At 40.3% G+C, this 26,623-nt stretch overlaps 1 protein-coding gene across 12 annotated transcripts in view; it reads left to right on the top strand.

The window, feature by feature from the left end:
• Positions 1-26,623, top strand: part of NFIA (nuclear factor I A) — a 411,264-nt gene that overhangs the window by 336,553 nt on the left and 48,088 nt on the right. For 6 of the 12 annotated variants that reach the window (XM_018072106.3, XM_018072105.3, XM_018072104.3 and 3 more), the window contains 3 exons: positions 11,188-11,274; positions 12,314-12,352; positions 20,792-20,920. The exons of 2 other annotated variants lie outside the window; for them this stretch is intronic. In XM_018072106.3, the coding sequence (XP_017927595.1) occupies positions 11,188-11,274; positions 12,314-12,352; positions 20,792-20,920 (255 nt within the window). The remainder of the gene's footprint in view (positions 1-11,187; positions 11,275-12,313; positions 12,353-20,791; positions 20,921-26,623) is intronic. 4 more of the 12 variants (XM_018072107.3, XM_018072109.2, XM_018072108.3 and 1 more) reach the window with 4 other exon arrangements.

The raw sequence follows: 26,623 nt of genomic DNA, 5'->3' as shown, positions 1-26,623 counted from the left end.
TACTTAGATCTTCTAATTGTATTCTTAAATCTTCTACTTGTGTTTCCACAAGGTAGTTTAGTCCCTAGAGGACAGTAATCTCAGGAAAGGTACATGTTTGTATTCCTTGCACCTCCTGAGATACCTGAAGGGACAATAAGCTTTGCTTTGGTTGTGGTCTTGACCAGCTTGGTTTGCAAAATGGTTGAAGCTCTGTAGTCCTTCTTCCACTGAAAGACTGATGGGGCTGTTCATGTCCTGGTCATCCACCTCCCCTTGCCTCAACTCCATCCTGGCTGTTCTCCTCCCATCATGCTCTGCTGGGCTTTTGTGTGTCTTCACCTTGAAAACCCCAGGAACCAAATGAGACTTTCAGTGCAAAAACATTAAAGAATCAGTAATACCACTTGCAATGAATGTCTGAAAGAGAAAATCACAGTTCCAGAGGCTTATGACATTGATAATTTTATATGAACCTGCAGTAAGCTTGAGAGCTTCCCGTTAGACTGCTGGACACGTCTTCAGTAGTAACGATGCTATTAAAGTCAGCATCATGATTGCTCGTTAAACCACTTGGGCTACTGCTGCTTGTTCTCATGCCAGCATCTATGGGTCTGTCTGAAAACAGGTTCTGAGGAATTTCTATGCAACCAAGGAGCTGAGATCTTATTTTGGAGTATTTCTCTTGCAGTGGCAGTGGCCCCTAACTTAATGGTGCCGTGCCTCTCCCCACTGCTGGTTGTGGAACAACCACATGCAGGCAACCAGTCCAAACTCTTGTTTCAATAATGCTTTTCTTAAATCTGGCAGGGGCTTTCTTCTCAGCACGCAAGAAAACTTCTTCATATTTACTAAGAAACTTTTTATTTATGCCGTATGCATTAGAAAGACTCATTCAGGCATAGCTCAGATGACCACAAGAGTTTGTTTTCAAAGTCTGTTTGGAATTATATCTTGGAAATTCGAGAGAAAGTGGTATAAGGGAGATCCTAGATTGTGTTCTTTATGCATTTTTTATGCCCTAAACACAGTTGTTGCCTGGCACTGCCTAGAAGATAAAATATGTGTAGTGTGTCCCAGCATCACTGATGCAGAGTGTGTCTGATCTGTCCTCAGGCAAAAGGTCTATGGGCTCATCAAAGGACTTGATGCCGTGCACTAACTCAGAGCCCAGAGAAGTTTCCAATGATTGTGCTACATTACTGCCAATGATTCAAGGGACTGACTGCAGAAAATATGATGAAAAACATGAGAACCATGTATTATACAAAATAAGGAATAGAAAAATAATCCCTTTTTACTGGGAAAACATTCAGCTTCAGACCTGCAGTATTCAGTATCAAATAATTGTCTGGCACTACTTTGCAGTGACTTGCTATAGTGGGCAGTTTTCACTGGATTGTTACTAGACACGGGAATTTCATGATCTCTATTAATTTCCTTGAACTAAACTATTTGAATACTCATAGACCTATTGAAGAAAGACAAAACCTAGAAAACGTCACTTTTCCTTAGACCCGAGGAGGTCTACACTCAGGATCCCTGCCAATGATACTTAGTATTTCCCAGATGTGACATTGTCTTGCCCTCCAATTGTCAGTGTGTAAACTAAGGCAGCCCACTCCCAGAGCCATTCCAATCGTACCTGCCTTGTGCAGCAGCTTCATTACACACCTCAGCACATCTACCAGCAGGCACCAGGGCTATTTTTTTTCCTCCATTGAACTTAATGTCTTAAGACAGTGGGAACGTTTCACACAGAATGGATTGGGTTGAAATGGACCACAGTGGGGTCATCTGGTCCAACCTCCCTGCTCAAGAAGGGTCATCCCAGAGCACATGGTAAAGGATTGTGTCCAGTCTTGAATATCTCCAGTGAGGGAGATTCTTCAACCTCTCTAGGCAATCTGTTCCAGTGCTCAGTCACTGCACAATACAGAAGTTCTTCCTCATGTTCAGGAGGAACTTCATGCTTCCGTTACTGGTACATGGAGTTAAACATGGGCTCATGTGCATGCAACTGCCTAAAAATCTGGCTTCAAGCGAATAGGTAGATGCTTGAAGTGAAACGTGTGATGGGAACATACTTCAAGGAACTCCAGCAGCTGTAGAATACAGAGCTTTTCTGAAATGTCTTTTTTCATAAAGTCCATGTGTTCCCGTATCCCTGCTCTCTGGATTACAGTATCCCATCAAAACACAAGCTGCCCAGTGGTTTTCAAGAACATAAGATTTTCCTTTTCTTCTAAGAGCAATAACACTTATCAACTTTTACTGAAATACCATATCAGCTCCTTGTCACTGGCAGTCTACAGTTCCTGCCGCTAAAAGTTTAATGCATTTACAGGAGCACTTAGGCATCAAGACTTTGATATCACAATCTGTTAGTCACAGGTGCTACATGATAGGTTTGTGTTAGCACATTATAGATCTTTTATCAGATACTGCACAAAATGTGTGTGTTTCTCTGCCAGGCAATCAGAATCAGGCTGCTGCATAGCTGATGAGTTACTCACCAATATAAGTTGTTGTTTATTTTAAACAGAACTTTTCCAGAACTGCACCTTAATGGATAACTTAAACTCTAATTGGTCAAGGCCAGCGAAGACCAAGAGCTTAATGGAGCCAGGAAAAATGCAGCAGGTCCATAGTGGTGCCTTAAGCATTGTCAGTCTTTTGCCATGGCATTCGTCAAGACAAATGATTAACACTGCTCATTTGCCATAACAGACAGAATCACTTTGACAGCAAATTACCACTGGATCAATAGCTCAGCTTTTCTTTGGCAATTCATGTAGTAGCATGAGACCTGTGACAACATGCCATGCTGCTGGCATTGCTGCTTCAAAGTCATGGAAGGAAGTTAGAGGTGGGGTAAGAACTATTGATTGAAAAAGTTCAGATTGAAAAATTCTAGATGTTTTCACATCCCTCCAAGGCTTTTTTTTTTTTTCCAGACGCTGGACAACACAACAAGCTTGGCCCTGAAATTCAGTCTAAACTGTACTTTCCATTTTTAATAAAATTAGTAATCCCATGCAAGTGTTAGAGCACATGCCTCAGCTTTGCTGTAATCCCCTGAGGAAAACATCCCTTCAGTATGGTCCCGGAGAAGTCGGTCGGTCAGTCAGTGTTGTGGCTTTGCTTCTCACATCCAGTTCCAGATGTCAGGAAATGCATCATTTAAAAATGACTATGGAGCTGTAGGAGTTCTGAGTTAAAAATGCAGAAAGAATTTTACTTCAGTTATCAAATTAAAGTTGTTTTTGACTGGCCTGGTCCTAGTATCACCCATACACAGTTTTCTCTGACTGAGTTAAAAGCAGATCTCCTGTGTCACAACTTAAGATCACCTGAGCTATTTCTGTCTTCACACACAATTAGCATCACCTGCATCATTTTTCAGATTGATAGGAAACATTTAATACATGGAAAACTATTTTCTGACAAAGGCTGGAACAATGCTTCCTGATGACAACAGGATTCCTGGAATGAGAGTGCTGTATTGCTCATCCATGGACTTAAAAGTTCCTCAGACATTTTGCTGGCAGAGCTGTGTTCTACTACCCATTCTGCTGGAAGTAGAATCATAGAATCCCAGAGTGGTTTGGATTCTAAGGGATCTTAATCATCCAGTTCCAACCTCCTGTTATGGGCAGGGATATATTCCACTAGACCAGGTTGCTCCCAGTCTTGTCTAACCTGGCCTTGAACACTTCCAGGGATGGGGGAGTCCTCAGCCTCTGTCTACAGCAGTCTCCAACATGGATACACAAAGCAAAGACAGTGTTGTGGTTTGGGCTTCACTTTTGACACCAAGTGAAAACTATAGCTTTCCTTGGTATTGGGACAAAAACAGACTCTTTCTGCATCTTTCCAGAGTGAGCTCTGAAGGACAGAAGCTCCTCTGGTTGACTGTGGCTGTGCATTTCTTGCTGATTTACTGTCTGTCAAACATGAATCTTTGTGAGCTCCAGACAGGTCTCCTCTGACCCAGATATCCTTGAAGATCATCTGATAGTGGAGCTTGGGGCTGCTTAGTTGCAAAATGGCATTAAACACACTGAAAGTATTGTACCTGTCTTCCAAAAGTTGAACTGGTTTTCTTGTTTGCTTCTGGGACCAATTCAGGATGTTGACTTGGATCTATAAACTCTTCTATAGATTAGATCTTGGTTAGGAAATGGACTACATTCCTTTCATGTGCTGTCTTAGCAGTTGAGATCAGCAGACTTGCTTTTTCTAATGTGTTTGGGAAGCAGAAGCAATATTTTATCTCCTGTGGTATGCTGCTGGTATAGAAATGTTCAGGCTTATTAATTCTTCAGGACACAGGAAAGTCTTCATCACCTGTGTAGGCAGTCATGGGAAAGGACCCACTGCAAAGACTCCATTGAACTCTTCTTTTTTTTTTTTTTTTTTTTTTTTGAGGCAGCTGGAAAATATTAGTAATCTTCAGAGCCAATATACAGTACATATTGAGAGCCAGTAAATGATGCATATTATTGCAAATTCCTGTGCACTTCTGCATTTTATAAAACAGATAACTAAAATACTCACCTAGCCAGATCAGTTCCCCAAGGATGCACATTTCCAAGCAGAGGACAAACCAAAAACACAGAGCAGAACACAAATTAGCCAAATAGAATGGCTAAGTGGTTGAAACAAATGGTTTTAAGATCACTGAGTAAGGACCATGACCTCCTTTTGCATCAAGTCAAGGCAACTGTGAAACTTTGTGAAAGAAGCTCACCACAAAACAGATGCTGGACTATCTTAGGTAAATAAATTACCAAAAAATAATAATAAACCCCCCCTACACTTTTTACAAAGCACAGCTGTGTAAATACTGCATGAGACAGGGGAGAAGGGGAGAGATGTAACATACACACTTTTTTATGCAGAAGTTCTGCTCTGGGCACTGTTTATTAACATTCCCAGTACAACCATCACTCCACTGCATAGCAGACAGTGCAGCTACTGTACTCCCTGCACATGTTTGATCTCAGCTTTAGAGGAGAAAACAGGCTTTATTTTAAAGGAAACATTTTCACCCAAAGTTAAAATGTGCAATGAAAGGTGTTAGGGGACAGGGAGGATCATAGAACAGTTGGAAGAGACCTTTAAGCTCATGTCATTCCAACCCCCTGCCATGGGCAGGGACACCTTGCAGTAGACCAGGTTACTCAGAGCCCTGTCCAACCTGGCTTGAACACTTCCAGAACATGGTACAAGAAGAAGACCCAATTACATCTCTTTTTTCCATTCCCTTTCCCACACTGTCAGCCACACTGACTTTAGATGTGCCCCTGGTTCTGCACAAGGTGAGGAGCAATCCCCCTTAATGTATTAATTTCATTGTACTGGATACCTACTGTAATTTTCCTGCTTCTCAACTGCCAGGTACAGCACATTCCAGCCTACAACAACTGTGGATCTGCCCACAGAGAGGAACAAATGGCTCTTCTCAGCTACACTGAAGGCTCACCTATTCCAGTTCACTGTCTCTGAGTTGTGGGCACTTCAGGAAGAATACAACAGCAGGACAGGCATGCAGTGATGCTTTTCAGAGTACAGCCTCATGGATTTTGCCAGCAAACAGCTTAGTTTCATGAGCCAGAGGCTCTGTTCACATCTTTGTGTTTGACAGCCATCAGTGAACTTTTATTTCAGAGATGTGCTTTTAACCCATTCTTTATTTTGGCCTCTACAACATCCCACAGCAGGGAGTTCCATTTTACATGGTGCTGAGTAAGGAAGAACCACTTCTTTTGTCTGTTGCCTGAAGTAGTGAATAAATCATTCCCCCGTTACTTTCTTTACTTTCTTTCAAGGTAAGTGCTGCCCCAACACTTTGACCACAGGAGTCACTGAGCACAGGGAAGCACAAAATCCATCTAGCAGCCTGTTAGCTCAGGTAACAACTTGGTTGAGTGGCTGCAGAGCCATTTTACACCTCCAGGAATGTCTGTGTGCTGTGACAGCAGCTGTGTTGTGCACCCAGAGTTAGCAGTCTGTGACTTTGACCCCTAACCCCAGAGCTCATGGAGTGAATGCAGTGATCCCCCCCAGAGCCTAAAGAAGGGGTGATATTTTAATTCTTTCATTTTCCATCTCCAAAGACACTTAAACCTCAGCAGTATTTTCATCTAGCATGTATACTGGCCACAGTTCTGTTCTGATTCCACTGGTATCTTGCTCAGGGAAGAGCAGGTGATCCTTAACATACTCCACCTCTGCTTGCTCCCACCACTCTGGCACAGCCCTACTGAGATCATCCTTTCTGGTTTTCTCACTGTTATTTTTAATGTAATATACACCAAAAAGCATAACATAAGAAATCCTGTTGCTAAAATTAGCTGGAAAATTATAGGCTGTTTTACTGTTTTGTACATAGTCTTCTTTTGCCTCAACGGGATTTGCATGCAGGTCTTTGAACCCCCAAAAGCCAGCCAAGTGAAGTGGTGCCTGCAGTCCTCAGCTCCAAGAGCAGAAATCTGGAAAAGAATAGGAGTATTTTATATTGACAAGGGCTGGAGGCAATGTCTTAGGTTCCACCTATAGGAGGGGAAATACTACTATTTAAAAAAAAAAATAAGGATTTGTAATCAATGAGATTGGGAAAATATAAATGCATGGATTATCTTTCTTTGTATTTAGTATTTTATTACAGCAGTCCATGTTTGTCTCCAGGAGTATTATCCTTGAAGCAGCACGCTAATGCACTACCTTGCTCTGAACAGGAGAAAGCACTTTGGATGTAGTCCAGATTTAACCCTGTCTTAGGGCTTTTCTTTACTCTTAACTGAAATAACAGCACACAGAATTAAAGCATCATCCTGACTCTTCCTCGGAACGTGGTCAACCCTAGATGTGAGGTGCAGCTTTCAATCAAAGGGTGATGGTCATTCCCACTTGGTTCATGACTCCTCTGCCTCGCTCTGCCTTTTCAGTCCTTACAACCCACCCTTCTTTTCCATTCCTTGAGTGAAAACTGCTCAGCCACACATAACTTAAATGTACTCTGCAAGGAGCTGCTCCTGGCTGTCAAAGGGAAGGTTCGACATATGACATCAAGTTGATTCCTGAAAAGACTCCTCTCATCCAGGCAGAATTGCAAACTCTAGCCATTTGGAGACTTTAAAAATTAAAAGATTCCCTAAACAGCTGTACTTCTTATGCAAATCCCTGACCAAATGGGACCTCGTAAGTATTAAAGAATTGTTTGTCCTCTGTTAAAAAATGGTCATCTAAAAAACCCAATAATCTGGGGGGGAGACAGATTTTAAGAGGGCAAAACAGTCTTACAAACAGCATTTCTCCCATGTCGTGTGAACTGCTGTACTATTGTGGTTTTACAATGCTATTTCTCTACTTTCGCTGGATTTTTCTCTTTAATGTTATGTGGAAAACCCTGAACAAAAACTGGCACTTAATTCCAAGTAAACAGTGGCAGTGACTGAATAGAAACCTGATGTCAGATATACAACCACCCTGGGAAAGTCAAAATCTGCTGCTTTCTCATCTCTTCCAGTTGTTGCTTTCTTAAGTGTATTATTCATAAAATTAGCGATTCAAAAATGCATCAAAACATTATTTTTTATATTCATAGCGTCACTTTGAAAAAAAATGGTTAAAAATCGATTTGCTGGCCTCTTGGGGAAATGCTGTAATGTTTTTGGCTGTCTCCTACTTTCTGCTGCCAGCTAAAAGTACCATCTGGCTTGTTTAGGGCCCTTTTCCATATCAGGTGCTTCCAAAATTCTCCCCAACCAGAGGATTGTTTCGTTGGGTTGCTTTGCCTGCTGAGGCATGTGTCCTGGGCTGGGAATCCTACTGCTTCTGTTCCCTGCCATCTTGCTGACGGTGGTGTGTGTATGTTTGGGCACGGATCTTGCTGCCTCTCTCCCGAGGACATTTGCATCATTGTCAGCTGCACATATTAAATTGATATGCAGGGCTCAGAAACACGTATCCCATCTTTTGTCCCTTTGTTTGTGCAATTGTTGTGGTTTTAATTCTTCTTTGACACCTGGAATATCACAAAGCTGCTGATAATCTGTTGGCTACTAAGGGAAATGACATTGATAGAAGGATAATGTGTGTCAGAGTTATATCTCGATAATTGCAGACACACCCTGAACCCTCGCAGCTCAGGGAATGAATATCCTAAATCCATTATTAATTTGGAGAGTAACATGTGGCAGTTGGCTGCAGTGTCATCCTCTCGCTGCAAGAGTCACTTGCAAGGGATTTTAAGGCAGTTTTGGTTAATTCTGCGTTGCTGTGTCGAGTTATGCCTAATACGAGTCAATTTTGGTACATTCTTGCTGCCATTTTGTGGCAGCATTAGGAGCTGTAACAAAATGGGGTTGATGTCTTAACTCCTCATGGAAGGAAGGCAGCTGCCCATGTGCCTTCTCCTGCACAGGAATATGATCCCAAGGAGCTGAGAACTGATGCTCTATACATGGTACCAGTTGACAGTGACACCTCCTCCTCTGGATTCTTTGTTTTTCAAATTTACTTGTTTACTTAGAAATAGAAATCCACCCCCCAAAAGGTTTATGAGTAGATCTGAAGCATTGTAGTTGCTGAGCATAGACTTGATGTGATGGTATGGAAAGAGAGAGCGTGTTTTGGAATAGCTACTGCCATAAACTGTCTTGTCCTATTTCAAAAATGATCTGTGCCATACACTGCTGACTTTTCCTGTCCATCCATTAAAAAGTGAATTATGAAGAGTGCTGACACAAACAGATAGGAGTTTAACCTTGTTAGTAAATATCAGGTAGCTGATATATACTGCTAGAATGTTACATCACAGCCTTGCTCTTCAATATAAGTTTATGAAATTATCTTGTTACTATATAAACTGCCTTGGCTGGGTACACTCTTCCAGAGAGTTATTGTTTGCTGGATGTTGGCACAGTAGCACTCCGAAGAGTCAGTTCACGATGTGGTGAATTTTAAAGACTTGGGAGATGGCCATATCTATTTTTCAGCAAAGGAATGAAAGCTTTTTTTTCTTTTTTTTTTTTTCCCCAAGGTATTAAAAGTTTCAAAAGATGTGCTGAAATGAAAAGGAAATAATAACTAAAGTCTGGATGGGAAGTAGTACCTCAGAGTACTGACTTTGTTTGTTTGCTTGTTTCCCCCCAAATCTTAATATTTTAAGTACAAGTTAATATTTTAAATCAAATAAACCTGTTCCGTGAACTAGTAAGATACTTGAACTATATCACACATTATTCATTTATTTTTGTGTGAGTGCAATAAAAATTTTACAAGCTGTAATCTTGTTCTTTTAATAGAGAGAAAACTATGCAGAATATGTTGCTTAAAGTATTAGATAAGCTGCAGTATGTTAATCAAATATTTTCATGATATGAGGGCAGTTGAGAAAACAGTACAATTTTTGCTAATGGCACTGGTAAGTAAACGGATCTATCATTACATTGTCATGAAAAGTGACATTGAGCAGAAACACCCTGCCAATCCCTAGAAGATAAGTATTTAATGTAATTAGACAGACACTGTCTCCTTTGTTGAACGTAGCATTAATCACCCAGAGAAGTCCAACTTTATATGAAATGGCTTTTTCTGATATGTCTTTGTGTTAGAAAGCTTCTTACATGGTTTTGCCACAATGATATATTTGAAGAAATGACTGCTGTAGCTTTACGGGTTTCCTTATGACATATCTTGCTGTTCTGTGTTTCATAATATTTAAATTTTTTTATTTAGCAATGTTGCATTATATAGCTGTGACTTGTTCCTAAGTCTAGAAACCTATGTGCAATTGGAGCTGAACCTCTTTGAAGCAGTTTAATGCATTCAACTTATGAAATATAAAAGCAGCACAAATAGCTTCCGTTATGTTCTTCAGTCCTTCCTATGTGGTGTTAGCATAGGTTCATTGTTATGGCATAAGCAAAATGTTTCTTGCCTCAAATGCTAGTCCGTAATATCACACACACAAAAAAAAAAAAAATAAAAAAACCTTCTTTTTATGAAAATCTCATTGTTAAATGGATGAAAAATGTTGCCCCCTTCCAGAATTCATTGGCACTACATTTTTTTTCCTTTTTTTTTTTCTCTCTTCTGTTGCTTGTAATTTGTACTGTGAAACGCTGTCTGGTTATGAACTGGTATCAATTTGAGTCAGTGCACAGCTGTGTCTTCCCACCTTCTCAGTGGTGCCGAGGGCTTTGAAGGAAAAGAATAGGGTTTAGTCGGAGATGACAGGGGACTTCACCGGGTAACAGGTGGAGGTCAAGTCAGTTTATTTGTTGGGCTGAACAGAGTGCAGAGATGAAAAATCTTTGCCATAATAAGGTTTAGGAAGAAAATGCTGACTAGTCTAAGCTTTGATTCCAGCTGACAGATCCTTTTCTAGTGTTCATTACTTGATTTCACAGTCCAGGCAATTTTAAGAGGCTTAAAATTATGTTTCTGCTCTCCTCTATAAAACTTTTTGATCACTTTCTAATTTTTTGCTTTAAGTAAAGTTATAGGGACTCCCTGATATATCACTCCTGCCTGTAGACTCTTACAAAGTCAATATGCCATAAAAATGTAAGGATAAGCTTTTTTTTTTTAGAACCCTACTTTTACTGATTCTTTTAATAAATGGAGTAAAAAATTCACGTGTAGGCACCAATTTGATTAGAAAATTAAAACTTTCTAAAAACTCCTCTGAAAAGTGGATGTTAAAACAAGCAGGATGCTTGAGAAGCCAGTGTTCCTGTCTGGGAATATGGGATTTTTGTGTTGCTGGTGGCAGCATTAATGAAGCCGCGCCAGCCCAGTGTGCTGAGTTTCAATCCCCGAGTGCCGGTGAGCCGTGCTCTGTCCTGAAAGGGAGTCACAGCAAGACCCCGGAGAATCAGAGCAGAACGTCCTGACGTTGTGTGGCAGTGCTGGGACTGGGATGACCTGTCGGCATCGTTGCATGTCACTGCAGCATCACAAAGGGATTTCAGAGGGCTGAGCTGCGAGGGTGCGGGTCTCTCCTAGTTTAGTCTCCTGCCCTTCCCTGTGCCAGCTGCTGGGAGGGCAACAGAGGCATTTCTCCTTTCCCACCCTTTTTTTTCCACCACCACCTGCTTCCTACCTGCTGGAGTGGGCAGAATAGGATTATCTTTAGCCATTTGCTAAAATCTTCCCCCTCAGACTTTCTATTACTTCTGCATTCATTCTTTGCAGGAAGAGGAAACTCACTGGTCAAACCCTTGGACACCAGAATAGTTGCATGCAGTTTCCCAGGGAGCCAGATAGCTCTAAAGCTTCCCAGTGAGTGACAGTTTCTCTCTTCTATTCTTCTGAAACATGTGTTTTACACATATACTGAAAAATGTTAATATCAATTTACAGCCAGATTCTTGCTTTTTTTTTATAAAAAAAAAAAAATCAAATCTCCCAAAGTATTTACACTTAGAGCACCTCAGCACACATGTCACTTTTTTACGTAGGAAAAAGTGTTGGATGCTCTTATACACATAACATCATTGGACTGGAAAGCTGTTAGCTCATTCCGAGTTAGTGGCAAGAACGCTGGACTTGCCAGCACCAAACTGTGAAACCTTTTCTGTGTGACTAGTAGAAATCTCATGGGGGTAGAAATCCAAAAATGGGGAGGAGGGGGGAATGTAAATCTGTGCATTTGGATTCGAGCAGCTTCAATACCGTGATATCAACTTTGTCCTAGAAGTCCTTGAATCACAAAATCATTGGGAGAGTGTTTTGGAGAATTATCACTGTATGCTTTCCCTGGTCTTTTACTCTTTTCTAGGCATCCATTAGTTCCCACTGTCAGTGAGAGGATTCTGGACTAGGTGGATCCCTGTAATCTGATTTGGCATGGCTATTTTTCTGTGTTCCTAAGCTCATGAGATCAAGTTATGTAGGATTATTTCATAATGCCAGAGCAGGAGTTTCTGAGGTTCGACAAAGCTATATAGCAAAGTGTCTGATAAAAGAAAAATCCTGTCCCATACTGTAGCTTTCTTGGTCCAGTGAAGCAGCATCCTCATGCATACAAATCTTGTAAAGTTGCTTCTGATAGCTCCCTCTGTCCCTTCATTTTTGCAAGCTAAAGTGCCATTTTCCTTTTTACAGCTTAATTGAACCTAAATGCACCCATTTTCTGCAATGTGGTATTTGGTAATTTTACTATTTGCTTGTAAGTTTTCCCTTAAGCAAACTGAAAGCTTCCCCTTTATCACTTCACTGGGCCAAGATTTCACACAGTATCCTGCTTGCTACAAAATATGATAGTGTTCTCTCTCACCTTGTTTCTTTTTTCTTCTTTTACTTTCTTTTATAAAATCAGGATATCTAAGAAACCCCGAACACCGCGGAGCACTACATGGTGGGTGTGCTTATTCAAACAATGCCAATGCTCTTGTTCTCGGTACACAGACATGTTGTGTTGGTTGGGGGGGATGTACCAGGTGTCCCTCTCGTGTGGATTCTCCAGTGTCTAGTAAGGACAGAGCTCTTGCCGAGCACTTTGCCAGAGTGACAGCGCTGGAGGGAGCACTTACATGTCACCTCTGCCCTTCCTGTGCCTGTTTTCATGGAACTTGCAGGGAGATTTTCCCTGGGAGCCCTCTGCCTCTCTGTCAGGTGTGTTTTCACTTGTTCCATGGGTGAGAGAGGTGTTGGGCAGCTCACATGAGCAGCATGGCCATCCACGGCTCTTCTGGAAATGATGCCAAAGCCAAACTGCTGTGCTCTGTCTTCTATCCCAGAATCCTAAAGCCACTGGGAATGCAGAAAAGTGAGCCTGATTTCTTCACCTGTCTGAGAACTCACCTGTTGGAAAGCAGTTTCAGTCTCTGCTGCCTGGGAACTGGTGGTGGCAGGTCTGCAGTGCCATTCCAGTGGGGACTCACCGGTGTGCAACTGGAAATGGGCACTTCCCAGTAAAGAGCGCAACAGTTGTGTGTCACCTACAAATTATTTTTGGTGTTATGGAGAAATAATATGACTTTTCAGTCCTGTGACTCTCAAACTCAGATGGTAAAAACACCAAGAACTACCATATAGCAAAACATAACAGTTCCATGAGTACACTCCTGAGCTGTCAAATTATAAATCTGTTGGTACAATGCATGTGAATTCAGTTTGCAACATTTTCTTTCTTTGGAATAACCTATAAACTCTTCACCTCAAATTGTGCAGAAATCAGGTGACTTTACAGTCCGTGGTAAATTATCTGAGCTACTTTTAATCCTGACCACAGCTTTTTATTAATTAAAGCACATGTTCAATGGCAGTGTACACTGATTAAATCTTCAAAACCAATATTAGCACCAAACTTAGTCTTGTCATCATAAAAGTCATTTGAAAACATTACCATGCAGTAACTGAGGTCACAAGTCGAAAAAATCTGCATATTTACCCATCTCCATCTCATGCCTGGGGCGTTTTGCAGCCATCATTGTTATATATAGCCTGAGTAGCCAATGATCGTTTGATGACATGCAAATAATGAGCAAACGATTTTTGAGGAAATTAAATAAATAAATAAACCCCAAAAATTCTACTCCGTCCTCTTCAGTTACTAAAATTCCCTTTAGTATCACTTGCAATTTAGCATCCATATGCATCCCAGGAAGATATAGTTGAAACATAAATCTATTCTGGGTCCTTTACTTGCAAAAATATCATACCTCAGCTATAATCATATGCAAAGACTTTTTAGAGGGCTTTGTAAATGCCATCCAAATTTATGATGGCATTTTTTGCCTTGCAGCTATAGATGTTCCATCCCCAAAGCACCCACATAAAGGTATATTCTCCTATGGATGGCTGCAGTTTGTCCCTGCTGCTATATCTAATCTGCCAAGTATGCTGAAAAACTCTCAAGTAGCATTTGAAATGAAACAAATGTAGTCATGAATTTTAGACGAGATGTCTAAAGACGTCATTAGCCTTTTTTTTTTATTCTTCTTGCAATATATATTTATACAATGCAAAATGATGCCAAAGCTAACCTTAAATCAAAGGGAAAATTGAACTGTTATCCTGCTGTTTATTACACTTCTCATTAAAGTTTTTAAATGTAAAACTCATTGAATTATATTTTTAAGAAATTGGTAGGATGTTTAGTACTAGTTTATTAGTTATTGAAAGAACTGCTTGGGTGACAGAGCAGGAATGAAGCCTAACTTAAGTGATCTAAAACATATCCAGATGATGCTGTAAACACAGATACCAACAGATAAGGTAATACACTCTATGGGAACGTTGTACCAAACAATTTAAGACAGACTTTAATGAGGTGGAATTTTAAAATAATGGGCAATATTGTAGTGCTCGACGTTAAAATTCTGTAGGCAAAGTTTTCCATCAGTATAAATTGATATTTCTCCTTTGTAAGTGGATTAGTGCTCACTTACGAAGGAGAAATTTCAACCTCCTTTTTCCCTAAGTGACATCAGAATTTTGATTCTAACTTGAATTATCATTTTTGGCTAAAAATTGCTGAGGAGTCCAAAAGCATTTAAAACCTCAAACCATTGAATCCATTTAATGCGCCTTTGGCACCTCTCTCTCTCTCAGTCCTTTTTGAACATTCTGGTCCTCATTTTAATCAATCTCTTTTTATTAAGTTCTTTGGCTCATTTACTTGTACGTGCATTTGCTTTATTTTATTTGGAACATTTCTTTTGTAGTGTCTTGAAAAAGAGTTGTGACATTTCTTTTGGATGGCTTCTTAAGTATCTGGCAGTCACCTATGATACGATGTTGATGGGTACGGATAGATTAGCTCTGTTTTCCTGATGATCTGTCAGATGTCGAGTTCTGAGGAAACTGGTTGTGTGTGTTGGTGATGCATATGCAGTAGTTTGATAAGTGGATAGAGGGGGAGCTTTCATTTTTCTTCTGTAAAATCACTGTTTATTAAGCTGGATTTAGCCTTGTGAAGCGAGGTGCTCGCTGGCAGGTAGTTAATCAGTGATCATGGCAACTCCGAATGCAACCAGGGGAGCCAGTATCCATTCAGAATGTAGAAACTAAAGAGCACTTCATTAGGATGAGTGAATTTCCATCTGTGTTGTATTTTGTGTATACTGGAGCAATTAATACAGTAAACTGATGGATGGCAGTTAGTGTGATTGTATCTCGGCTGATGACAAAGTTTGCGCAGCACTAAGCAGAACAGACTTACTATAACTGGCAGGACTGTAGCCATCAACATTTCAAGAAGCTTGAAATTAAGGATTCCCCAGGAAAAAAAAATATAGCAGCTGATCAGCATTTTTGTTGATACTGATTTCAGTGAAATTGCTGGAATAATTTGCACAGAAGGATGAAAATTCCTTGAAAAATTCTTCCCATGTATCAGGTTTTTATTTCAACAGCCAACTTGTTTTTCTGCATCATCTATTTGTTCTGCATGTTGTTGAGTTCATGGTCCACCTGATGATATCTGAGCTTCCGTGATTCCTTTTCCTAGTGTGCCTTGAGAAGGAAGATCCAGACCCTATTTCATTCATAGCTTTTGTTACAAAATCTCCTTCAAGAGTGTAGTGGGAATATTGGGGTAATTATCCAAAATTTGTCTTTGGAGGTAAATATATGAGCTGGTCTACCAATGTGGCTAACAAGAGATGGAGTTTTTGTTTAAGATGTGTGCAGGCAGAATAATGGTAGTTGTTAATGGAGTGAAATTGGCTATATATGTATATATAGAGATAGAGATAGATATATATATACAGGTATAAATACAGCTATAGATTTGGATAGAAAAGGTATTGTTCTCCTCTTGCTGTGACTCCATTCACTCCATCAAAGTTAATTCTAATTTCAGTCCCTCTGTTAGTAAGGCACATAGGTACATGGAAAAGAGGTTCACAGATATTTATTTGTTCTGGGAAGGATTTGTGCATTCAATTCTCACGCATCATTTTCTGGTCCATTTAAATATATATCAGCCTCATACATGAACATTTGAAGATCTTTAGCTGTACTCAAGGAAGACTCTTATGTGGTGCGTTTCTAGTACTGGCAAACGTAAGGAGGTAGAGGAATTAAACCCACCACAATGCTCCAGTGCCCCTTAGAAGATGAGGAACATGAAGTATTCCTGTGCACTCACTGATTAAACTTGGGCTGGAGGTTTGCGAAGTGCAGAGTTTTCCAAAGTCTTACTACGGGACTTCAACATCTGTGCAATGGCTCCAGTAACCAGAGTCTCCCAAGGACAAGGATCCCATTTACGCTTGCATTATGCATTGAGCAGAAGGGTGTGATGCATGATGTGGAATGAACAAAATAACTTGTGTGTTTAGGGAAATGCCAAATTAATGAAAATTCAGAAAGCTCTAATGTTGAAAAGGCACACAAATTCCTTGATAGAAATATAACGCTGCTAACAGTTTCAAGATTATTGTTGTCTGAATTTTCTGCTTATTGTGTACTGCAATTAAAATTCTTTTCAACTGAAAAACCAATGTCAAATTAATATTTCCTTTTGGAAAAAAAATACGAAAGTACACATCTTGTTCCATTTAGCACCATCATGGTCTTTGATCTGGTTCCCTCTGTCCAGTGAATAAAGCAGATTCAAGTTAATGGGAGCAGGCCAAGACCATATATGTTTGGCATACATATAGAATCACATGAACACAAGTACAGTAAGTTAAAGTAACACACCCACTCAGGCTTCCATCTGCGCTTTCTTCCAAAAATCCCTTTATTTTCTTTTTTTATTTAGTAATTAACTTTCCCATTTTTTCTGTAGTTAAAAGCTGCTATAAGATGAAAATAGACTAAGTCTGATTTTCTTCTCCCGCACTCTAAATAACATTCAGAGGAGACTCAGACCTGGATTCTGAAATCTGTGTTCCCTAAAAGTGCCAGGTGTGACTGTGATTTGGACAACAGTACTATCCACAGAATAGTAAGGAACACACTTAAACCCCACCTGGGTTACCCAGCCGTTGTGTTCTGGCTGTTCTTGTTTATTCCTTGTTCAGAGCAGATGGATAGAAAGAGGCAGGGAACGGGGAGGATCCTTGGCTCCATTCCCTATTCACCGGCCAGCGCAGCTGAGATGGGCTGGGGGATGTTGTAATTTGTTGCTGCCCTGCACTAGAGAGCAGAGAGAGGAGAACAGGGACTCAGAGGTGTCCTTAGAGTTGGCACTACCCCTTCCTTGGGGTCCTGTGAAGTGCTGAAATCTGATGTTCAGAGCAGTGGTCCCCAATATCCATTGGCTCTCGGGAACAATGCTGAGGAAAGCCGTGCAAGGCAGCAGCATCCTCCTGGGATGCATCCCCAGCTCTGCCCAGGGTACCTTCAGCTTTAACTTTTTAATTTCCTGCATCCCTGAGCAACACAGGAGGGGACGCTGCAGGCTGGGGACCACTAAATGTGTTAAAACTCATTAGATATGAAACAGAAGACCTTTAAAACTAGCCAAGAGTCTCAAACATGGGTGCCAAAAATTAAACACCTAATTCCATATTTAGTTCTTTACCTTAGTTCCTGCCTCGTAGCTGTTAATATACACCATGCCATCTCACAGGTGGCCTAATTTTCATAGGCACCAGGCACCTACAACTAACTCAAGTGCTGAGACTGCTCACCTAAGTGAGACTTGTAGTATTTGAAGCTTTTCTGGGTGATTAAACCAGAGTTCCCTCTCTCTCAGCTCCTGAAAGGAGCTTCGATAGAATGACCAGCATTGTAACATATGGCTTAGCAAGGGGAGAAAAAAAAGAAGAAAATGAGTATTAGAAATGGATGGACTAAAGAATACGCAGGATATATCAGGCACATTAACCAAACATATGGTGCTAAATGAGATATTTTTTTTTAAATTGCAAAAAAATTGACATTCCTGGCAGTCTCAAGGATAATGTGACATGGCTGTGATAAATTTAGAAGAATGGGACATATTTTGGCTTGTTCTTGGAAACCTTTTTCTTGCATGCCGACTGTATTTCTTCTTTTATTAACCCATTCAAAGAATGTTTGAATTTTGCTGCTAGAGCACCATGCTAGCGCAACATAAAATGTGAATGATGCTAATTGCTTTGCACTGCCTAACTTTCTGTCATCCTCTCCCCTCTTAAAGGACAAAACATGCTTTGGAAATGAGCTGGCAAGCTCATCTTCTTCTTTCTCTTGGTCAATATTAAGTGATGTAATTAAGCTCCTGTTTGCATATTCTTCTGAACTAGGAAGCAGCCATTTTTTTCTTGAGATCTGATGGATGTGATCACTCAAAATAAAATGTGTCATTACAAACCCCAAACAAAACAAAAATATGGTATAGTTGGACTGTTCCAAACCAATACATCTCAAAATACCCCGAAATAAATAAATAAATAAACCAAACTTGTGATAATAATGGCAATCAGAATGATAACAAACAAATAGAACAAAAGTAGTAACAATTATCAGTGCTTCAATTTGTCTTTCTACACAATTTTACAGCATAATGTTACATTAAAATCTGTATTTTCACATGAAAACAGCTGCCTCAACCTTATGAAACCCATCCCTATATGCACATGACACTGCTCAGCACTGTCACACTCAAGGTCATTCATCAGCTTCATTGCAGCTCCTGAAGTTCCAGTGTTTGGACACAATCACATGAACTTGCTACAGCTTTAAACCATGTTCCACTGCCTCTCTGCCCCTTTTCCTACCATGATTTAGGTGAGTCATGCAGGTTTTTTAACACAGGGGCAAAAGAAAAGCTATTTTACTTTTTTAGAAGCTTTATTATCTTTCCCATAATCCTGAAGAGGGTTTGCAGCCAGAGGATATGGGGAAAGCAGGGAGTTCATGAGCCAGCTGAACCATACAGTGCACAGACTTGGAGATCTTACTCCTTCCACTCCTTCTATGCTTGCCCAGGGCACAAGTAACTCATGTCCTACCTGGACCCTTGCTGCCCAACCTTGCAGTTGGAGCACTCACATGCTGGCATATTTTACTGTGACCTTCCCTGTATATATATTCTTGGACCGTCCATGCTATTTTGCACTTGGGACTGGGTTTGACACTCGTTTGGTGTTTCCATCCCTAGTTCTTCCATCATAAGGAAATCTGGGTCAACAGCACCGTTAATTCCTTTGAGTGTCCTTGTCCTGAATATGGACATTCAATAACTGTTACATCCAAACATGCTATTGGAGCAGAAATTCATCAGGCTGCATTGGAATATTTCATCAAGACACCTTAGTTCAGTCTCCTTTTCTGTCTTCCCCCTCGACTGAACCAATCTTTTCTTTTGTCCCTACTCCAAAGTCCTTAAGACAAATATGAAGAAAAAAACCAAACCCAGCCCGATATTTTTTTTGCACAATAGTCAGTTCTAAACTTTTATTTTTGAAAGGTTAAGTCTGTAACCTTTCCTGCTGTGAGGAAAAAGCCACCACGACAGCAAACCCTGTAGCAAACAGTTTTGAGGGAAAAAGCTTCAAGTACAACACTGGAACTCGAACCATTCCCTTACTTTATTTAACTTTCAGAAATATAAACTGCAAAGCCTCACTGAAACCATTAAGACCCAGCAGTGCAGCATATAAAGTACAAGAAGGCTCCTGCTTATTGCAATCAACATCCCAGGGACTATAAAACTAGTGTTATTAAATATAAAGTTAATAATATTGCCCAGAGATAATATTGTCCAGGCCTCTCTCTTTACTTTTTAACAATTAAGTTCTATAAAATACAAAGTTGGAAATAAAGTCGAATGACTTTGCTAGTGGAAGTTCAACTTCCACGTTATCTGATATTTTGCTTTTGCACCTGAAATCTCAACCATTCCGCACCTTTGTTATATACCTACAGATGTGCAAAATGCCTGATGATCTGTATATACTGGAAATTAGGAGTTTTCAGAAAATGTGCAGATAATCAGAATAACCAGACGCCTCTAGAGCTATAAAAATATAGAGACTAGTACTGACACATTCATACTTTTCATCTATATACTGTGATATTCTTTTATCCAAACATCAACCATACAAAGAAAAATCTTGGATTTTAAAAGCCTGTTGAAATATATTAATTCCAATAATTTCTTTGATGCCAATGGCTTGACATGGCATCAACAGGAGTTATTCTAATACCAAACTGGTCAGATTAGCATCACACCATTTCTGCCTGTCCATGGCAGAGGTTTCACCCAGTGACAACTTAACTCTGATTTTCGTTGGAAGCCTTTGATATAGTTCAAGGGCATTATACAACTCTGAAATAATTCTAGTGCGGCTTTTAATATCAAGACAAAAATACCATTCACCCTTTAAAAAAAATTGAAAGCAAAAGAGAAGCACATAAATATATTACTTTCAAATACCTTTGAAGTCAAGAGAGTAAGGGGAGGCAGAATTTGAACTCAGAAAACTTCATTCTCTAGTTGTGCCTTGAGTCGTGCAGCACATTTAAAAGATCCATTTGCAATAATCTACTAAACCAACGAGTGAAAGACAGAACTCATAAAAAGCCTGTAAAAATCCAAATGCTCCAGCTATTACCCATTTCTAAAAATAAAGCAGAGTAGGTTTCAGTAGCAATAATAAGCTGCATCCTATCCATATTTCAGATTTATAAGAAAAATATGGCTGCCTTTTAGTACTCATGGCTCAGAGCAAACCATGGCTGCTTCTGCCTTCAAAAAGACCACAAATAAAAGTGAGCTTTCAGCTTGCTGTTGTGTTCGCTTCGTTTGTCCTTTAAGTGTGTCTAGCTGCTTCTGCACCCCCTTTCACAATGCATAGGCTGTCGTTCCATGACCTAGCATTATTAAATTGCACTTATCAATCATTCTTGCCAGGAATGCCATCGCCAACTACATTAAAGAAGTCAGAGAAGTCTGGTTTCAGCAGTCCCTCGCCTTCGCAGACCTCCTCCCTTGGAACGGCTTTCACACAGCACCATCGACCTGTCATTACAGGACCCAGAGGTGAGGCTTTACCCAAGAGCCCCCAGGCAGCTTAAACATGTGCCATGGCACCCAGTGTCCATCCCAGCGCCTCTCCATGGAAAGCCATCACCACCTGTGACCTGCCCAGACAGAGGCTGTGCTCAGAACCTTGAGAACCCTGAGGATTTAGGTGTCTAGAGTTTGGTTTTGTTAGGCTGGGCTCTTTAGGCAAGCTCCTGATGTCCACTCGAAAGTGCCTAAGGTGGAAACGCTGGTTTCTGGGGGCTTAGGGTTTTATTTGAAGAGGGTGGGGAAAGGGACAGGATGTGTTGCAGAGAGTGTCTTCTGCTTGTGACCATTCATCACGTTGATTCAGTCCAACTGCTTGAGACAGGGACCCATCCATCACTTCTGACCCTCGCCTGTCTTCCAGCACTGTGGCTTTCCTTCTGCCAGTTGTTTATTCTCGTGCTGTTGGTGTCAGTGTGCCGAAGAACCGCCTTGTTAGGGGACTCCTTTGAAGTTGATTCCTTCAATGCTTTGGCTGGTTTTCCTCCCAGTACTCTTCTGACTGACTTTCCAAGTAAAAGAGATGTCCTCTGGGTCTAGATGTGCTTATACATTTTTTGTTAGAAAGATGCATTTGCATTTAGCCTAGAAAACTAAATGTAATTCTCAGTTCACATTTGAAAAAGAACTCACTTGGGCACAGTAAGAGACACAAATGAATGAATCCTCTTACAAACCTCTTTGGAAGATACAAAAATAGGAATGAATGGTTGTGACATGTTTCTTTCTGCTATAAAATTTTGTTTCATTTAGAGAAGATTATTAAGGAATTGGTCGAATGGTGAAGCATAAAAAGGCATATTAGCAATTCATCCTAGAAATTATTTGGAAATGTCTATTTGGCATCAGCGTGCTTTTACTGAGGGCAGCTTAAACTAGGAGGAGCCTCTTTGTCTGCACAGTCCAAGGTGATGTGGTGAGAAGTGGTGGAATTGCAGAGTTGAAGCAAGATCAGACCTGTACTTCATGGAGTTTTGTGCTTTGTTAAATCTACTTATTATAGTTTGATTTGTTGTGGTTAATCCATTAAAATTATTCATTACCCTTAGACACACACCTAGATCCTCAGAAGATGTTTAGGCATCTAAGCTCTGTACAGATTTCCCTTGAAATTTGGATCTGAGCTATCTGGCAAATATATCTTCTTTTAAAAGCCTTGCTAATTGGTGATATAAGTATGAATAATATGAAGCTTCCATTAACATTCTATTCAGTGCACATCAGCTGACTCCGAATTCCTGTCTTTTAGAAGTTCAGCCTTTTAGATTCGGGTTGTTGATTGATTAGTTAATAGGCCTTCCTTTATTTAGCTATGTTTTACCTCCCACTAATTTTTTAAGATCATTGACTGCCTCTGTCTGCCCCTGTTCAGACCCTCTGTGTTTCGGATTTTTGTGTGGTTGAGAGAGGAAATATCTCACTGGTGAGGCCTTGTTTAAATCTCATCTACAGTCTGTTTTCACAAGACTTTTTCTGTGCACTGGCGGATATCCATCGGCTACGTGAGAAGAACATTCAATGGCAGCCAGAAGTTGAAAGAGCAAATACAATTATTACAGTCCCAAATTTTGTTTGTTTGGAAGGAGATGTCTTTACTAACTCCATAAAGAAGTAGCACAGTTTTTAATCATCGTGGTTCCTAACCGGTTAACCAAAACTGTTCTTCTTCAACATCTTCTATTTTATGATTGTTCACAAAGTCTCACAGATTTTCAGGAAAAAAATCCCTCTGAATTTCTTTAAGTGTCATCATCCTGGAAAAGTCTTCTCTCAGACTTCATTCTTTGTTCTTTTTGGACATTCCTTCTCAGTATTCTTCCAAGCACACTGGCTGTGTTTATTTCTCTGCTACAATGATCGTTCTGTTAGTACAGGGTAATATACTGAGATGGATTATTTCCTGCAAATCCAGCTTTGTTCTTTATCCCATTGCCTCCAGTGTACTTTAGGGACAGTAAGCACAAGAGAGAAGCTTTTCAGGTATCAGAAGTGGCAGCATAAAGAGTATAATGCAATAGTATAAGAGGATATAATTCAGCAATTCATATCCACCAGTACTTACTGCAAGTTGTGCCTCTGCAGAAATGATATAGCACACATATGTTACATTCTCTTTGGATACAGGTGCATTATGTAAATGGTCAGTGGCAGGTCATTCTGAGGGGTCTTCAGAAAACTAAGAGCAGGATTTAATCTTCAATCTTCAGAGAGATTTCAGAGAGAGAAGAGTTGTGAGTAAGTAGGTCAAGATCAGAGTAAGCTCCTCAGCCAACCAAACAATCACAAGAAGGTTCGATATCCTTCTCATGTTCATATGTGCAAGTTTATCACTTGGATGTGTGTATGAGATGCATTTGTAAAGCATGATCAAAATAGCAGAGAAGAAGCTGTAGACTATTCATGGCAGGTGTTGTCATTGACAACCAGTGATTTATAACTTCTCAGGAATATTCCCGAATCTTTCACACGCTTTCAAACATCCCTTAGAATACAGTGCACATCATATGCTGGGGTATCCCAGGATACTGAGTGCCCTTCCCAGTCATCCCCAAAGTGAGTCATTCTGGAAACAAAACTTCCTTGGAGGAGGAGTAGATCCTTAAGAGGATTTCTTAGCTCTGAGATGCTCCATCCAATGAACCAGTTGGAAAACCTCTGCTCTCATTAAATTGTCTGGATGCTCTGTGTTCTGGAGGGCTGTGCACTAACTCCTCTCTGCACTGGTGCTGCTGCCAGTGCTCGGCCCAGCTGGGCAGTAGCCAGCAGAGAGGATCCGAGCTGGCTGACCAACGGACCAGATGTGCAGTGAGTGCTGGCGCATGGATGCCAATGCTTCAGTGACTCCTCAGTAGTTCCAACAGATGGTGGCAAGATCCAAGTTTCTTTGGTGCTAAGCTAGCAAAGTGATTCATGGAGCCTCACTTGATGATGGCAGTTTTTTGGGCATGACTCTATGAATGCACCATATGTCTTCTCTGGACCAGCGTGGTTAGGACTCAGTGCCTGGCAGATGGTAAATTGATCACCTATAGGGTGGCTTTAGCATCACTATCAGTTTTAGAATTTATTTCAAATACATTCAAGCACTCAAATCTCTTACTCCTACGCAGCATACTTTTGTTACCTGCAAATTAGATTATTTGGTGGTCAGTGTAATTCACCACAGCACTCCAGCATTGCAAAGCCATAGTGTATTGCTGGCACCTCACAAAATTTCCCAGACCACTTGAACTCTTTACCAGACAGTGAAGGATTTAAATACCATGGGTGACAGCAGTATTTACATAAGTGGTTTTAGGCTTCCATGTATTGCTACTTACACTCTAGTGACTTTATATCTGGAGCTAAAAGTTAAATTGACCACGATCTTGTAAACCCAGGATGTACAGCAGCCTGTGCTGCAGAGCATTCAAGCATTTCCACAGAATATGACAGTGTGGATCCTGCAAGCCAAAAAGCAAGGAAGAAAAGGCAAGTAAAGAAAAAAAATATAACAATGAGATGGTATGTTAGGAAGATAAATGAAGGAGAAACACAATTACAAGAGGCAAGAAATACAGCACAAAGGGAAGAATCCGAGGAAGTGGGTGTGTGAGCAGAAAGAAGAAGGAATGAAAGTCAACCAGTGGACTGGTTTCCATTATATTAATTTCTCCATAATTACCATCGCCATTGAGACTTTTATCAGGACAAGGGCTGCCAGGGAAACACTGCAGGACAGTACTCTCTGTTCGTGCCAAAGTGGCAAAAACTTTATGTCACATATCTGGAAAGATATTGTGCCCTTCTCTATCTAAATTCTCGACTGGGTCACCAAAGTATCAGTGCCTGTTCGCTGTCCTGTCAACCAGCTTCAAGTGAATCAAAGTGATAATTCCTGCTGCACAGTGTAAAAAGACATTTTGTAATATCCTGTTCTGTACAACTCTCAGTGGCTGCTCCTCAGTGCTGTCAGCTGGCAGACTGGTGTAACCTTCTACTTTCCTTTGAATTTTGACAAAAACAAAGTGGTGCAACTTCATTTTGATGCAGACACCTCAGATCAAGGGATGGTAATGTCAGATAGCCAAAAGAGGAGAGAGTCACACCACAAGGGTGAGAAAGTTGAGGTGAAGCCATAAATAGCACAATGCTGCCCATCAGATGAGTTTACATGTTGCAGTTTACAATGTCAGGATAGCTGACTGTGTAGGAGAAGATTTTGATTTTCTCCACTCAGTTTGCAATAATCTGGTGTTGAAGGAAAAGCAGTTTCTAACAGATGGCCTCAAGGTCAGGGTTTAGCAATGACACGGTCCCCAAATTGCCACCGACTGCAATGCCCAGGCAGGGAGGACAGGGAGGGAGGTTTGCAAACGGTTAAAGCTTCAGCTAAACAAAAGTCAGGAACCGTGTAATTAAAACTCTACCTTTGTTGTATTGTAAAGAGTTAGCCTGTGACATAGGAAATATTTAAAGGAGCAGGCTGTTCAGCTAATTTGTGTGTGAGTGAACTGCTTAGACAGTCCTATCCTAAATTAACTATAAGACCACCCACCGAGCCCGCCTCATAAAGGGCCGTGATTGCTCAGCTTCATTTTGTATAACCATTCAATAATTACTAGATAAATGCATAACTAAAAGCTCTATTACACTAATAATTTGTACTGAGATAGATGTGTGGGACACCATGCTGGGTTAATTTGTCATCCCTGCAGCAAACTTCTAAAGAGGGCTCTTTTGCAGTGGAGTTGTGTTAATATGTTGCTCCAGTGAGGACATGTTAGAGCAACAAGATGACTTGGTCGCTTAATCTCCTAAAGAGGCAAAATGCCTGGAGGGTAAGTGCCAGAAAGAAGAAAGGGGGGTGATTAACACAGTGGACCCAGATTTAAACTCATCCTGACAAAAGGAGCTGATCTAACTGAGCAAAAGAACGAAAAAAGGGGAGTGTTAAAAATACTAATAGGATTTCATGCATCCCTAAAAAATTATATAAAAATAAAGTGCTGCAGGAACAGAGTGTTTTACCCATGCTTTTACTGACACTGACTTCAGTTTCTTTGCTCTCTTTGATGTATCCGTGAAGTTAAACTATATGCTTTAAACAGTGCAGTGAACTATAATATTTTTATCTCTGCGTTATGCTAAATTCTTCTAGCTTCAGACACACACAAAAAGCACATTATTACTTTAAATATGGGACCCATGTTTAAGCATCAGAGCTCTGGATTTTCAACCTCCTTTATTGACAGAACCATAAATCATGTTAAAGTTAAGTGAATTACTGTAGCGTGGAACTATAGCTTTAACAATGTTTACGTAGTATCAGCTTACCATCTACAGAATGAAAGGGGGGAAAAAACACTGATATTAGAAATGGGAATGTGGAGTCCTATTAACTTAACAGCAATATATCACTCCAAAGTCACAGATTCCATTACCATGCCCTTTTTAGTATCAAAGCAGAATTATATCATCACACACATAAAGGTTGCAGTTTTTAAGAGAATTTACATTTCTATTGTAAACTTATCAACTGCATTTCATTATAAGAAAGACATGATATATTTTCCTAGCAGCAGTTTTTATCTTATGATGAGAATATATGAGAATACATCATGTGTATTAAAAGCAATAATAATATGCACAAGTTGACAGCATTTGATGTGATGCGGGAATTCTATGAATACG

Source organism: Manacus vitellinus, unplaced genomic scaffold, assembly GCF_001715985.3.
Source record: "Manacus vitellinus isolate BGI_N305 unplaced genomic scaffold, ASM171598v3 scaffold_21_pilon, whole genome shotgun sequence".
Taxonomy (NCBI): domain Eukaryota; kingdom Metazoa; phylum Chordata; class Aves; order Passeriformes; family Pipridae; genus Manacus; species Manacus vitellinus.
The sequence above is the reverse complement of the archived record's forward strand: the minus strand, read 5'-3'. Positions and strand labels throughout refer to the sequence as shown.